The sequence below is a fragment of the Lepisosteus platostomus genome, chromosome 11, assembly GCF_059453375.1.
Source record: "Lepisosteus platostomus isolate fLepPlt1 chromosome 11, fLepPlt1.hap1, whole genome shotgun sequence".
Classification (NCBI taxonomy): Eukaryota; Metazoa; Chordata; class Actinopteri; order Semionotiformes; family Lepisosteidae; genus Lepisosteus; species Lepisosteus platostomus.
The window spans coordinates 4011220-4027930 of NC_142621.1; the positions used below are offsets into that span (position 1 = coordinate 4011220).

At 43.0% G+C, this 16711-nt stretch overlaps 2 protein-coding genes across 2 annotated transcripts in view; one reads left to right on the top strand and one right to left on the bottom strand.

Moving 5' to 3' along the window:
• pigk (phosphatidylinositol glycan anchor biosynthesis, class K) overlaps nucleotides 1–4593 on the top strand; it is a 34572-nt gene extending 29979 nt beyond the window's left edge. The window contains exon 11 of the mRNA XM_088597968.1: nucleotides 2279–4593. Coding sequence (XP_088454094.1) covers nucleotides 2279–2395 — 117 coding nt within the window. The 3' untranslated portion in view covers nucleotides 2396–4593. The remainder of the gene's footprint in view (nucleotides 1–2278) is intronic.
• Nucleotides 4594–9075: 4482 nt separating this feature from the next.
• Nucleotides 9076–16711, bottom strand: part of st6galnac5a (ST6 (alpha-N-acetyl-neuraminyl-2,3-beta-galactosyl-1,3)-N-acetylgalactosaminide alpha-2,6-sialyltransferase 5a) — a 42536-nt gene continuing 34900 nt past the window's right edge. Inside the window, exons 4-5 of the mRNA XM_088597969.1 lie at nucleotides 12364–12471; nucleotides 9076–10404 (exon numbers count right to left, since the gene is read on the bottom strand). Coding sequence (XP_088454095.1) covers nucleotides 10173–10404; nucleotides 12364–12471 — 340 coding nt within the window. The 3' untranslated portion in view covers nucleotides 9076–10172. The remainder of the gene's footprint in view (nucleotides 10405–12363; nucleotides 12472–16711) is intronic.

A 16711-nucleotide genomic window follows, 5' to 3' on the forward strand; every position in this document is an offset into this window, starting at 1 on the left:
AAAAACATGATCTCCTTTATGCGTGTTACACTCACATTACTTATCAAAAATCACAGTGTTTCCACTCATTGTTACTACATTGGCTTTAAAAATGACATTCTATTTTTTGTGTTAAAGTATTTTAATTGAACTTTTTAATACGAATTCTCTGTAGAAGTTCGATTACTGTCGGTTAGCACTGTGCTTTGTAAAATCGCAAAGTTAGAAAGTTCTTTTAAGAATTGCGTTTTGGCCAGATGAGTAACTTTGTAATGCAGGATATTATTTTCTCTCATTACTTGAAATAGACCTCATATTAGCAGGAAGCACTTCTCAGTTTTTTAGTGTATCAACACCTGTCCTCTCACAGGCTCACCCATTGTGGAGCTTGTTTGCTTTTTAATCTGGGATATCTGTGGATTACAGACACACCTGTTTTTAGAATACCAACTGATAGTATAGTAATTAGAAGTCATTTTTCTCAAAGTTTTGAGATCAAATTGAGTCCTGACTTGGTTTTGTAGAGTGTTTTTGTTACTTAGCAGACATTCCTATAGTGTCTTGTTCCCTTTTGCTGGTTCTATTGTTGCATTTAGACAGCTAATAAGGACCAACAGATATGAATTGTAGCAGTGGAACTAAATTCATCCATCCATCCATTTTCTAACCTCTATATCCAGTACAGGGTCACGGGAAAGGCAGAGCCTATCCCAGCATGCAACAGGCACAAGACAGGATACACCCTGCTTGGGACGCCAGGCCATCGCAGGGCACACACAGATGCAGATACGCACACTCTCACACCAGGGCTAATTTTTGCAGAAGCCAATACGTAGCTTTACCAGTATGTCTTTGGACTGTGGGAGGAAACCCACGTGCTCAGGGGAAGAACATGCAAACCTCACGCAGACAGCACCCTAGGAATTGATCCCAGGACCCTAGTGCTGCAAGGCAGGAATGCTAACCACCACACTGCCCACTCAATTCATCTTTCTACTTAATTTTTTTTTGTGCCTTATTGTTTTCATCATGCTACCAGCAGTTGTCAGATTCAAAATTCAGAACCTCCCCTTAAAAAGTCAAACCTGACCTTAGACTGTGCACTGCTCCAACTGATCAGAGCGCTGGTCCAATATTTGTTTTTGGTAGAAGTGAAAATATCGTCTTCACACATTTAAAGAGGACACGAGCTATATGCTTTGCTCTCTTCCTTTCTCTAAAAATGAGAGGTTTGATCCACAGCTGCACATTTCCATCTGGGAATGTGCAGCTGCTGAGTTAGCATTTCAGAAATTCATACCGCACTTGGGATGCAACCCACTGGGTGAAATTGGAGAGATTTTAAAAGGTCAATGCTTTCGTTTCCAAGGGAAAAAAAATGCTATTCATTACCATAGAAATGCCTTTTTCTGTAGACATGTTTTATAACAAGAATTAAATTTGAAAATATAAAATCCACACAGTCAGTGATTATACAATAGAAAATTTCAGATCACAGAGGCTTGAACTTTGACGCTTTGTATCAGAGACTGATGGGGTATAATGTCTGGTAAAATCCTGACTGTGGCAAACATCGTACTATTGTTATCCGGACACTGCTGCACTATTTCTGTGTTGTAAAGATTGGAACCTAGGGGCTATAGCATTTGTAATGGATAGGACACCCACTGTTACAGATGGATGTTAGATGAGTAAATATAGGGATGGTAAACGAGAATCCCATATATGTGCTAAGGTTTCATTTGGCTCTGGAGGTGTACTTCTTCAGAGGTGCTGGTTTTAAACTTTAAACTTTTATTGCTGTCACTTTTTTAGAGATTTAGAACCGCAATTTTTTTTTTTAACACACACTCTCCTCTGACGTGCCCACCTGCAGGGGTGTCCTTCATTGGACACATTGCAGCCTGCACAGTGCCTGATGGGACAGGTGGCACCGCCTGGAGGGCTGATTACTGTACGTTCATCGTTGCCATCAATGCAAATTGCAGGGGGTCACTGACCCGGGTCGGAGAGTGGGCCCAGAGGGACCTAATCCAAGCCCTACTCCTGTGCGCTGAAACTTGGAGAATCCTGGGCTCGAACCCAGGTCATCTGCATCGCAGAGCTCAGCCTGCACTCATGAGGACCTGTACTGGTTGGGCCTCTCATGAGCCTCTTTTTTTAACTAGAAACCAATTTGGCAGACAAATCACTGCACATTAGACATATCCTGATGTGTGTGCTGAGGTGCCTTTTTTAATTTCAGAGGCTTCCTTTGAGGACAAATCCATCACTTATCAGCTTTGTTTATTTTTTGCAGAAACCCCGACAGAAGGAATGGCACCCTCCTGATGGATTCATCCTGGGCCTGTGGACATTAATTCTCCTTGTTTTCTTCAAAACCTATGGGATCAAACACCTGAAGCACATATTTTAAGACTGCTCTTAAGCATCAAAATCTCCGGCACTGATTTGTGATTTTGGAAGTAGACTTCGTGAATGTCACTGCGGGTGAAAAATTAAACTTCTTCCTCCTTCCCGTGACGGATCCCTGAAAATCAGGATCAGTGGAATTTGCCAAAGGGATCAAATTGTTAAGCTAAAACAGCTCCAGTTGCAACACATGAGCTACTACTGATAAGAATGAAACAGAAGGTTGTATGAACCCAGGTAACTCACTTTGAGAACTGCATGACAGTGGGCAACACCATGGCGCAGTGGTCAACATTGCAGCCCTGAGGCCCTGGGTTCGATTCCTGGGGTGCTGTCTGCATGGAGCTTGTATGTTCTCCCTGTGTTTGTGTGGGATTCCCCTGGGTGCTCCAGTTTCCTCCCACAGGATTGGTAGGTTAATCTGCCTCTGGGAAAGCTGGCCCTGCTGTGAGTGTGTGCGTGTTTGTGTCTGTGTGCCCTGTGATGGACTGGCATCCTGTCCAGGATGTATCCTGTCTTGCACCTGTTGTTTGCTGGGATAGGCTCCGGTTCTCCCATGACCCTGAATTGGATAAAGCTGTTAGAAAATATATGGATGGGGGAGTATATTAAAACATTGCCTAAAGTGCTTTTTGTTGTCATGCCTACAGCTTAAGTTATTTGCTGCTTATTATAGTACTTTGCAAACAAAAGACCATTGTGTTTTTAGCAATGTTACACAGCGTTGCATATCAGTGCCAATGCATCCAGACATTTTAAGATCCCTGTATTTTTTCTGATGCAACTCCAAATCTTTAACTACATGAAGAAACAGAAAAGTCTCATTATTTTAACAAATGTGCTGTAAGCATGTTAGTAAAAAAACCACATTTTGTACAAGGCACTAGACACTGCATAGGTTATAAATGCTTCACATAGTCTTGAGGAATTCAGATGTTTTGTACCAAAAACACTTGGCTAAGCCATGCTAATATCTACTTTATGTAGTACAAGGTTATATAGATATAGGCTTGATTGCAGTAAAGGCCTGTCTTTCACATTTTTCAATACTAGCATGCTTACTTATGTGAAAAGCAGTAGCACATTTCTGTTCTGTCAAGACGGCACAATGCACTTGAGGTAATGTTACTGTTTGAGTTTTCCTGCCATTCAAAGAAATGCGGTATCTTTTGCTTTTTATTCTCACATCTATTTTAAATGAAGGCCATTCCCCTTCAGTGTACATCTTTTTCTGTGTTTGGCTTCTGTTGTACAGATTAAGGCAAATAAATTATATCGCCTTCCTCTGGAGATGAGGAACATATGGCGTAATTAGACATCTATTTATCTATTGGTAGATGGATGCATTCTAATGATTTGAACACATTTAATACTGTATTTGCAAATCCTCGAAGATTTGGTTGCCTGTCAGTTGGCTTCTTTGCCTAGTCCCTCGTTGGTAGGGTTTTTGATGAGGATGACATTTTCACACAGCTACATCGTGTAGTTAGTGAAAGATGAATAATGGATCAGATGAGAACACGAGATGGGTTTTCCTCGCCATTTCTTAGGCTACTTAGACTGTCTCAGTCGCGGACTGTGAGCTGTTGAATAAAAAAAAAACAGCTTCCAACTAACGGGAGCTGATGTCTTGTCAGCCTCCTAAAATGATTTTCTTTATACATCACTAATAAATCTGTACACACTGTCCGGTTTTACTGGTTTGCATTGTACTTAAATTCTTGGGTGGAAAATCCAGCTGTGTCCCAGTGAAATATGTTGTGTTCATGAAGGAATGAATTAAATTTAAAAAGCGGGGGGGGTTGAACGCTACTCCTTTTGCTTCTGAAAGTCTGTGAGCCACTTGGGGTCCTTTACTTTACATCTTTAAGTACAGTTTAACTTTCATCCTACTTATATGCTTTTCCTTCTTGTCTGGGATAAACTTTTAAGTTTGGGAAAAACGAATCCACCTCTGGCATTTGCTTGATTAATCTGCCACTTACTCCACTTGGGGAAAAAAACTTTATATGTTACACCGATTTGCACGACTGTGTAGTATGATTTGTACCATGTATCACAGTGGGCAAGTAGCTATTGAAAGCTTGCTGTAAGACACTGATGCTGCCTGTGTTTCATATGGTATATGAGTCAGTGACATACAAAGGCTTGGATATGGCTCAGGTAACAAGTGGAATAAATCTGATGATGGGTTCCCTAGAATATAGTGGTGGTGTGTTTATTTTTCAACTTAAAATACGAAGAGCTTTAAATTCAAAATATAAAAGACACGTGTTTCTGTGAAGAGGACTTCCTAATGGGATTTAATATTGGCCTAGGTGACGCACACAGCCTTCTAGTTTTAAACCTGGCGTGGTTATAGATTTCCAGAGACCAGGAGGGCTGGGAGTCCTTCTCTGATTAAAGTTGCCACTGATTTTAGTCTGGGCTTGAACATTAAGTGTACTCACTAGAACAAAGAGTGCAAACTTTTGTTAAAGATCTCTCGTCCAGAGGGGGCCCTGCACAGACAAAGGCTAATAGAGGAATTCAATAAAATCTAATCTCTGGGGCTATTTTTAGCATCACACATGAGAAGTTCTCCCCAGGCTTGTCTTGTGCCATTATTTCAGATTGCAAGCCCTGTTAACCGCAGAGCTGCAAGAAGCAGAGAAAATGCCCCCAAGGCAGAGGCATGGGAAGGAGATTCCTTTTTTAATGACAAAAGATATTGAACTTGTGCTGTCTGTGTGGGCTTCGGTAATGCGTAATGAGAACTGCACTGGCTCGGCCTTAAAGAGACAAAGCAATGCTTGTGGAGCTAGAGCTGTTGTGTTGCAGGATGGGTGAATATCCGAACACTTAAAAAATACACCAGTGTTTATTTTTTAGGGATTAACAAAAGACCCATTGACACAAGGGCTAGTGTACCTTGTGGCTCCGTACGTCGTTTCAAGCATGAGGCATTGTTCGTTACCATGTTGCTTTAAGTCATTGGCAAGTGAGGAAATTTGTTCTCCACGATTGTTTTCAAAGCTGCAAGAAGTTCTCTGCAGCGCACTTTCCAGAAGTACTTTCACAACTGTGAGGAACGCATCATCGTTACTGTCCTGTGATAAACCTGGATGCTTCCTGGTCTCCTTTCATACAAAAGCACAAGACTTTCTAGGTCTTGAACGGCAGCCTTTCAGAACGGAGCACGTCGAGATCCGTCAGGCAGCTCTTCAGAACACGAGGAAGGTTATAAATGAGAAGATGCAGCGGCCCATCCAGCCCATTTGGCAGGTACAGTAGCTGTTAATGGTTCCAAGGAGCTTATCCAGCCATTTCCTGAAAGTCCATAGGCATATTCCATGATATTGCCTTTAGCAAGATGGCTGAGTAGCTTGTTCCACACTTCCATAACCATCAGCTCCCAAGTCATGGTTCACGTGCAAAGATTAGGTGATGGTTACATTTTTTAATGACGAACCATAGCTCACGAGTCATGGTTGTTATTTAAAGGTGCAGCCGTCTGATCAGCTTGTTTGTAACAAAATATTTGGTTTGCAATTTTTGCGCTAAGTGAAATGGCTTTAATGAGGAGATGAAGTATCGAGCCACTTTTAGGATCAGCTTATGATTACTGGCTGTTCATGAGCCGAGATGCACGATGTCCATGTTGCTGGTGTAAGGAGTGGTAGCTTGGCTTGCACTGCCCTATCTCACACTGAAGCCAGAGCCTGAAACATCCCCGGCTCCACTAGTAAGGATATTTCTTCAGAGTGTCACTTGGAGGCTTTGGTTCAGACACCGCAGGCTGGTATCTGGGGTTGTGTCTTAAACCGAATGTGACCAGAATTCTGCGAGCAGCTAACTCAGCCAGTTGTACACAGGGCTGGGTGGGGCGGACGTGAAGAGAAGTATCGGGAGTTTAAAATTTGCCAGTAAACCCTGTAACTTTGTGAGTGCCTTTGAGCTTTCAGGCTTGCCCGTGAGAGCAGTATCAATCTTACATTTGTCGCTAACTCTCCTGCATGCCCTGTGGAACTTGGAGCCTGAAAAAGTGGCAGATGTTTTGTTCTAAGCCATCAAATGACTTTGGGAATACAAGCAAGCATTATCTTGCAAAGTACAAACTAGTATGCCAATTGTACAGCTGTTGACAGCCCAGCTAATTTTTCTCTTTTATTTCAATACCGATCACAAAAACACTGGAATGCTTTCCTCTTTAAAGTGGGTTATTGTCTTTGATCCAACACTATCCATGAACACGACAGTGCTGCAGGTACAGTATGCCCATTTCAGTTCAATGAGGCAAAGTCAGCTGGCCTACAACTAACCAAAAGGGATGAAGTAAAAGATGGCAGCTGTCAGGTATCAAAGCAGAAACAGAAAACGTACTTGCTTTTGTACTTCTTTCCTGTTTTGTTTCCTAAACAGTTCCTAAAAACAATTCCTTAAAAAGCTCAGCATTTTAAGTCGGAAAGATTAGAGATAGGTTGATGTAACCCAAGTAGCCCGTCACCTGGTTCTGTACAGTTGTTCACAGACTTGAAAAAAGAAACGGTTAAATTCCTTCTCCTGATACATTTTTGATCTCCGTAACGATAATGGATGAACACAGGGTGCAGTCTCATCTTTAGTACTGAGGGACTATGGGCAGTAAATGGCTAGAAAGGTCATTTTTTTTTTATGAAAGTAGATGCAATTGATTTGCAGGTTTCACATGACATTTCTTGTTCCCCCATTAATTCTCTTTGGTCCTCAAAGTTCTGAAGATACACAGTTACTGTGAATAACAAAATACCTGTTCCTTTTATGTAGTGTATACTTTTTTATAGTATACTTCCTCTCACTCAGCTCTGTACTTCATGCATGTTCAAGTCTGGTCATACTGGCTATACCAGGAGGCCTATGCTTGTAACTTGCAGTTAAGAAGTAGTTCCTTTAAGTACCGCATATTGGTACAGTGGTTGTAGAAACTGATACTTTTCAGTATATCATGCTCCATCTGCCTGAACAACTGGCTCAAGTGTGAACCCAGACCAATTTTACACAACAAGACTCTAGCCACAGAGTGCTGCACACTCATCGGGACAATTTAGAAATGCACATAAACCGGTGGAGCACCTTGAGAAATCTGGCTGTTTGCATGGGTTAAATACACTCAACGTGTACTTACCAATCAAACTGTATGAGGCATCAGCTCCCACTGCAACACCACTTTGTCCTTAACATTTAGATCAAAATATGTGGCTATTTTTCAGGCCTCAAATTAACTATTGGGCTGGTATTGGCATATTTGCCCAACTCGCCTCTTACATACTGTACACGCTCCCCATAGTTTTTGCCCGTAATAGACTCCTGCTGGCATCCCAAAAAAGCAACAGCATATTTTTTTATTCTGTTTGAATTTTCCCATAATAAGAATAGAGAAGCTGTTTAATTACATCTCCGCCTCCCCTGGCACCCCAAGTGTGAAGTGCTAGGAATTCCAAGCAGAACTCTGGACGTACTTGATAAAAAGAAGCAGCCCAGAACAGCTGCCCCCCAAATCAAAATAATCAACACTCTTCCCCCACAGTGGACTGCAGGATAGGTAGGTGAGGACTCTGTTCATAGAGGAATTGTCTTTGTTACAATATATTCAATACAGGGAGCATACGGCTCAGATCACACCACTTTGATTTTCAGTACGTCGGGGAGAAGTACTGAAATTGTTGTTTTTTTTTTCCATGGCAAGGAGGCTTTAAGTGGATAATTTTAATTAGTTCTGAATTTGAGAACACCTTAGGCATTAAGATAACCAGTTATCTCTCTGGTCTCCACTACTGGGAGTTCGTACAGGAAACACAATAACGGTTATTATTGCTTGATTGAGAAAGCTCTTTTCGTCCTGAAGGATTCCATTACACTTTACATAATGGAAGAGACTCACTTAACTCCCCACCTGGGTGAGAAACAGCCATTCTGTACCAATGGCTCATTGCACAGTAGGTAAGGCGCAGAAGTGAGAAATTACTTCATCAATTAAAGTGAAGGAGCCATGAAGCTGGGCTAGACCGAGCTAGCCTGATCTGGAATCAAGCCAGAGTGCTGATGTAGGCACCCACGGGCTAAAGACCAGTCGGCTTCGAGTTCTGATGGCAACAGTGAGTCGTGGCCTTAGTCTAACATTTCTTCTGAAGGACAGCTTCTCCCACAAGTGTCCAGCACCTGTACTGAGGCATTGGTTTTAAACCCGTGTTCTGGAGGGAAGAAAGACACCTACTAGTGTCTTTACCTACATTAGTGGTGGTGGAGGGGAGTCCCCATTACCTGTAAAGCGCTTTGAGTGGAGTGTCCAGAAAAGCGCTATATAAGTGTAAGCTATTATTATTATTATTATTATTATTATTACTACTAGTCCAAGTGTCAATTCTAACAGTTACCTGATTTTCCTTAGAGAAAAATCCAATCCCAGTTCCACAGACCAGGCGCCAGACTTTCAGGATTCCAGCTGTTACAGCAGCAGGAATAGGGATGTCAAGGCATGAAAGTCAGACACCGACACCGTCTCAGAATGTTGTTTTTGTAACAGTGTGAGAGTGTGGAGAAATACAGGTGCTGTTGTAGCTGCGCACGTTGTACCTTTACTCTTGCTAAGTCATTTATAATTTCAGTCCCCAGGTAACGTCTGTACCCCTTGAAAGTCATAATAAACACTCCAACATTTACAATAAGTCAGATATCAAATAAAGACCACTTTAATATTTCCATCTGAGCTGTATTTTAAAAGCCTGTGTACAGTACTTTCAAATAGAGCAGAATGTGAAAATTAGCTGGAGAATGAGCGGACTGGCTGGTCAAATCAAAGAACATCAAATGCTTTTGGATAGTGGAAATCCGATGATCAAATATTGAAACAAAATAGATTATGAAAGAATTGATACAGCATTACTGTATAGCTCAACTAGAAGAGAACAAATATTCTTTTTCCATGCTCAGATCGAGTAAGATTTCAGTGTTCACTGCAATTCTCAACTTGTCCTTTCAAGCTGTCGCTTCCAAATTCCCCAACCGACTGAAGTATTGATTTTAATTTTTTATTTGAGTAGTTCTGGGACATCTTTAAAAGGTGCTGCTGCTCACGTGGGATTGAAAAAGCAAAAATCCGGTAAAATCCGAACAAAAAGTTTGAGTCGTGACTTGAGCAAGTTTCTTTTTCTAAATCCCACAAAGTCTGACACTTTCCCATACTGAGGCGGAACGCAGTGGATGACGGTTTAACCGAGCCACGGGTACAGGCCTCTGCCGTTACAGGCGAGGACGCGCCTCTCTCTGCAGTGCTTTGTTCTGGAGCGCCACCGCATCATCGACCGTTTAGCAAAAACAGTAACATAAACACGCAACACAAGGAGCCCACAGCTGTAATACATCAAAACCACTCTATTGCCTCCGACAGCATAAAAGGGTAATAAAGTGACTGTCATAAATCATCTGCAAACTAATTACTTCTATTTTACCTCTTGAAGTGGAATGAAAAAGTTACGTGGTCCAAAGGCGTACGACCGAGGATCATTAACTAGCTGGTTCCTGTTACCAACGGAGAGGCGCTGTAGTTCTCTGGCACGGAAATCCCACCAGCAGCTTCCGCTACGGTTGTCACGGTGATGGGAGGATCTGCTCTGCAGGCCGGCAACGCCAGAGAGTCGTCCCCCCGTCGTCCGTCGTCTCCCAGTCGTTCGCAAACCAAAGCCGGCAATGAGTCACCCCGATAACCCCTAAAACATCCGCCTCCGTTGCCCCTGTCCCCCCGTGGCGGCGGCAGGAGGCCGGCCTCAGGAGGGCAGAGCCCCTGCTGTTCTGTTGCCGGGCGCCGGCGCGGGGCTCCAGTCGGGCTGGTAGAAGCGGATGTCGAAAGTCCGGGCCCACTTGGCGAAGACGCGCTTCTCCGTGATGAAGCGATGGTGGCTGCCCCTGCGCCCGCGCTCGTGGGAAATGTACATGGTGCACTCGTCGGGGCCCGCGGGCTCGTAGTAGTGGTAAGGGACGGGGAGATGGTGAGGCTCCCTGCGCGGAGGAGACAAAAAGCAAGCGAGAAACGTGGGAAAGGCGTTGTTGTTGTTGATGATGATACACCCACCCGGTTTGGAATCGCCGACTGTCACGTGCCCTTGGCAGAGAGTGAGACACACGGACAAGCGCCCCTGACAAGCCCACTTCGAGGACGGTTCGTTAGTGCACACACTGCAAGGTCCACAGCGCCAGGTTGGCACGGACTGGAGAAGCAGCATGTCTCCGACAGCCCCCTGGCAAGCCCCAGGCCTAGCTGTCACCCGAGATCCTGAGAACACCTTGGCGACTGCCAACTCTCTGGTACTGCGTGCCTTTACAGCTCACCCAGGCTCAAACCCTGGGCTCAAACGCGAGAAAGAAAGGCACTGCAGAGAATGGTCAATATGGCCCAGAAGATCATCGGCTGCGGTCTCACCGAGATTAAACAGCTCTGTGAGGACCGCTGCCGTGGTAGAATTCTGGCCATCACAGAGGACAGTCACCACCCAGGGCATGAGCTCCTCACCCCACTGCCAAGAGATATAAGAGCATACGGACACTGACCACTAGATTCTTCAATAGCTTCTACCCACAAGCAGTGAGACAGGCGAACGCATTTAGCCATCCCCCTCGGACCACACCTACACCATCACCATCTACCTCTTTATGATTTCTTATCTATTGCACATCTCCAGTCATTGTTTACACGTCTGTATTGTTTACATTCAAACTGTCTACATGTTTACTTGCACCTTGTCTATTGTTTGTATATTGTCTTTATGCACTGTTTGCACTTTGTTTTGTTTTTTACACTTGTTTTACAATCGAGAGACTTTCTGTGAGTAAGAATTCCATTGTACCAGTACCGGTTACATATGGCAATAAAGTTCAAGTTCAAGTTCAAGTTCAACCCATCATGTGCTCCAAGCGATGGCCTTGCACTGGGCATGCCACTCAGGAGCCCAGATAATCATTCTGTTCCAAGACACGGATACGCAAAACCAGGACAAAGTTCCTCTAGGACAGGGCTGGACCCTGCCAGTGTCCCGGTTCCTGCCTGTTATTTATATATTTTGAATATTTTTGCTAACAATTAATAATAATGAATTCATATCAGATGGGCTCAAAAAGAGGAAATCTTGAGTCCCATAAGGAAATGAGGTCGTCAGTCCCTGCTTCAGAGTAAATAACAGCGACGAACGATGAGGGAATGAATGGCTGCTGTATGTGAGATGAAAGAATACACAAATTTCACAGTTATGAAGATTCTTGGACATTGAAGTGGATTTGCTGCTCTTAGTAATTCAGTGTAAGCTGGCCGATACTACATATACCATAACACTTTTCTGTGGGGACTGAGGAAATGATTACAGAAAATTCAAAGATTGCCTGCGCTGCATGCAACATTAATGGAATAGGTTTGATAACCATCGCGAAGCAATGGGAGACAGATGAGATCAGATTGCTTTATATGTATTACAAGCGTGTCCAACCATTTGCTTATTAAGACCATTTTTCAAGTGGTGGCAATGGAGTCTGCGACAGTGGTTCACCCCTAAGTGCAAAAGCGTGTCTTGCTGTCATGTCTCCCTGTTCTCCAGCCTAACACTCCAGGGGGACACTGCCCTGCTTCTCTTGTCGTTCCTACAGCAGCTGTGCTGTTTGGGAGGCCAGCCTTGCTCTCAGCAACACATTACTGATGAGCTGACCTCTCTCTGAAAGGCACTGCAGAAGACTCATCAACCCAAACAGCTAGCAGACGTACTATGGTTAAAAATGCTGTAAAGCACAGTAATGAAGTATAGCAAACAAAATAACGCACAGGTACACATGCAGTACCAAAAAGACCATTCTAGGTGTGACCTCCATGGTAGCATCATGGGAAACCTGAAATCACCATGCAAAGTAACTGGCGTCAAGTATGCAGCCCACAGTGGAGTATCCTTTCTGAAATAACACAAGAGGAGCACCTACTTGCAGAACTCAGGCGCCACCATGCCATAGACATTGATCCGGTCGCACAGCTCCAGGGCTATCGTCATGGTGAACCAGCCTGTACTGAGCCAGGAGTTGGAAATTCTCCTGAAAGAAAGGGAAAATCACTATGAACAATTGCCCACACCAATACAGCTACAGCTTGAAAACTGCACAGCTTGGGTGCCCGAGAAATAGTCCTTTGTATTTAGGAAAGATGAAAGAAGCATGCTGACAATGCGTTGTTTGTTTTGTTTTTGGCATTTGGGGTGGAATTTGAAGAGAAATGCACTGAGAAGCCAGGAGAAGCTAATTTCATAAACTCTGTCCAGCGACAGTGAAGCTCTGTTCTATAAATGTGAAGCTGCAAAAACCCATCACTATGTTTCAAGGGTCACCTTTATGAATCATTAATAAAAAAACGAAGCATAGCTGAATTTTAATAATTAATACTGCAGAGACGTAATGTGGCTTAAACAGCCTTTGTTTGCCCCTACAGTGTTTACTTTTTAAATATCCACACTGCAACAAAGACGAAATCAAACCCCAGCATAATTGGGATCTTGGAAGGTATTAACTGAACATTTATTACTCCTCCTAATTTAATATGAGGTAATAAAGGGTCTGTCATGCATCATTTAAGAGGAACTGGGCAAAAAACAAATTGCCTCATGGTTTGAGCTGACACTGGATTGATTATAATTCTCTGATTGGCTGTAAATTACTGTTGAGAATGTCTCTGCTCCACTGCAATCACATTCATAATCTCAGAGGTAATATTGCTCCTCAAATTATTCTATCTCTCTTGCTATTATCTAATTACTGGAATATTTGCTTCAAAGTTGCATCATGTTCTGCTCGACTGAATCACCCTTAATCACTCGCTCTTGGCGATCAGTAACAGCTGCTTCTTTCGGAAAAACAGAAAGGTGGTGTTTCTGGATTTACATCACACTTGGCTACAGGTGGTTCGATCTAACATGTTAGGAAGCAGAAATCAGAGCACAAAGATACATACAAGAACTAGTAGGAGTTCAAGATTTCTGGGAAACTGGGAGCTGTCGGATATTCTTGTTGCTGGTTGCCTTGGTTAGGCGGGTTAAGGTGCAAAACTCATTGGTACTCTGGAAAGTCATACTCAATAATTGGATTTCTAAACATTTATATCTTAAGTTTAAATTAAATACAACAGTAAAGTACCGGAAAGAATATGTTTTTTAATGTTGTATAAGCCTCTGCCATTGCGGTGAGTATCAGCAAGTCCAGCAACTACTCTTCTGTATAAATTCAATTCAAAACACTTTATTCATCCCCAGGGGGGCAATTTCAATGGTCTCCCGGTCCTCAAAGTCAATGAGATTTTTCTCTCCAGGTACTGTAAATAAAGTAATAAAACTGAGGGGATCGGGGCTGTTGTCAATCGCTGGCTAATGAACTGGAGGGAAAAGGCACAAAACGTTGCAATTTCCCTTTTTAGGAGAGAACTGCAAACAAAATCCATCAACAGCCAGTAAAAAAAAAAAAAAGTTGAACACTTGTGCTGCGGTTCTGCCCTATATTTACAGTACTTAAGTTCTGCTTAGGCAGCCCAGATCTGTCACTGACAGCCGGGCGGATATGGAGTACCTTCCCTCGCTGTGATTGCAGGCCGCTCCGCAGACATTCAGAAAACAGCCTGTAAAACCTTGCCGCAGCACCCACGCATCAACTGCTCCAGCTCCACAGGGGTAGAGTGCGCGTGAGAGTGGGAGGGAGAACTCTGATCGAGGACGGGGGACTACAGGTGTTCGAAAAATCAACATTCGGTGTACAGGTGGAAGTTAGTAGGGCCAAGACCAATCTTTACTTCAGTATTTGCAATGCAAATCCTTTTATTAGGAGCTAGCATCATGTTAGTAAGGCATGCCAGCAGTCATATCAACCTGCAACTCACGACTGGCAGCCAACTGGAGTTGAGCAGGTGTGAGCCTGGTCAGTACCTGGATGGGAGACCTCCTGGGAAAAACTAAGGTTGCTGCTGGAAGAGGTGTTAGTGGGGCCAGCAGGAATTGCTCACCCTGCAGTCTGTGTGGGTCCTAATGCCCCAGTACAGTGATGGGGACACTATACTGTAAAAGGGCACTGTCCTTCGGATGAGACGTAAAACCAACTCTCTGTGGTCATTAAAAATCCCAGGGCGTTTCTCGAAAAGAGTAGGGGTGTTACCCAAATTTCCCGTTGGCCCTTACCAATCATGGCCTCCTAATAATCCCCATTTATGAACTGGCTTCATCACTCTGTTCTCCTCCCCACTGAGAGCTGGTGTGTGGGGAGCAGACTGGTGCATCATCCAGGTGGGGCTGCACACTAGTGGTGGTGGAGGGGATCCCCATTACCCGTCAAGCGCTTTGAGTGGAGTGTCCAGAAATGTGCTATATAAGTGTTAGCAATTATTATTATTATTATTTTGGAGAATCAACATATTAAGTGCCTAATAAGTACCTAACAAACCATTATATGGTGGTTATTCATGATTTACTTAGTGCTGATTACTCACAGAAACCTGCCTAATAAACACTTAATATGTCATGCTTAAAAAAACCTTTCCTGTGTGGATAGAGAGAGAGGTGCAGTAGAGGGAACAGAGTGATCATTTAAATTTCCAGGTGAGAGATCTTGCAAAGACATTTTGACCTACAGCACTGCGTTGTTTCTTTAGCTTATCTCAGCACTGCAAGCGCCACCTACCCTGTAAGGTGTGGAAACTACTGTACGACCCTCAGCTCTTTGGTAGTTTTTGTCTCTGCTTTGGCAAGCAAGAAAAATGTCTGAGCTACGATTTAGAAAGAAAAGAGAAACCAACCTCAATTAGCTCCCAAACAGGATAAATTGCAGGGGCTCCAGTTCCTAATTTCAGTCCACACAATGCAGTTCCTATCCCTCACGGTTACTGTCACAAAATGCATTTGCCTCTTCACCTCATAAATCATCACAGGCTCCAGACAAAGGCTCGTACAACGCTCTCTCCCTTGTGCTGCGTTACAAATGTGCAGCTGTTGTTGAGCACCTGTACAGTAATATACTAATAAAGAACTCACGTGGATTAATCACAGGTTACAATCCACCAAAGTAAGGAGATCCTTTGTTGTTCTTCTTTCACGTTGTTCAAATTAACAGAGCAAGCTCCACGGCAATTAGAAGCAATTACAACTTGCATAATTGTCCTCCTGAGTGAGAAGTAATAAAGTTTATCCAAATTATAGACTCAAATAACAGGTATGCAATTAATGCTTTAATGCTAACAACAGGAAGTCAGGCAACAAACAATTTATCATACAGGAAGGCCCTGGTTTATCATTCACTTCTTCCAGACAGTTGCTTTTCTGTAGGGTAGAGGAGGACTCTAGAGCCTTTTATTTTTATATTTATTCCACACAAGCTCTCATCCCAAGCCTCTTGAGGGTTCTGCTGTTTGCACGCACTATTCAACACTTAACAGCAGAAGACACAGAACTCCTTCGAGAGAGCAGAAGAACATTAACTTGCCCACTGTTTGAGCTGAGTAATCCTGCCCTGGCTTTCCTGCGTCTGTCTGCGGTCTTCAAGGACTCAGTCTATCAACAGCCTCTAACAGAGCCTGCAAACAGCCCAGCACACAACCCTTCCCTGACACTGTTCACATCTTCATGTTAAAGGTTTATTAATTCTCTTTAGTCATGCAGTAAATGTGTTCATGTCGCTCCATTTCACAATAAGAAATCAAATGGCATCTAACAGTCTCCAGATACAGCCATTAAAAAGCCAGCTGCAAGGACTTGGCATTTTAACCACATTCTCATATGTGTGTTTGTTCTCCTGCCAATTCTGAACAATTTCATCCTCAAAATGAACTTTCTTCTTTTTTTTTTTACCCAGTTTATTCATAGACTTTGTGGTGTGTCAAGCAAATTTCTTATTGGTCTTTCTTTGAAAGAAAGTGCTTAGGGACAGCATCTACTGTAGCTCTGCATAATTCTGTATCGTTCTCAGTGACGTACTTAGTTCTTTGTGTATTAAAAACGAAACCTTTCCAACTACAACTGACAGCATACTGTACAGCACTACCATTCAGAATATGCTCCACCTCACAAACTTCACAAAGCAGTCACATTCCACAATACGATTATAGCCAGCTTTCCTTAAATTAATTCGCTCATTAATCTGTCCAATTAGTTCTTGAAAAATGTCCAAAAAGGCATAAGAATTTCTTTAATTGCCACCAGATGAAAATGAAATGTAATTATTAAGTGGGGCCAGCTGAACCTTAATAAAAGCACAGCCCAGCTTTCGAATCAAAACGTTTTTACAATTTTTAATAATAAGAACAAAA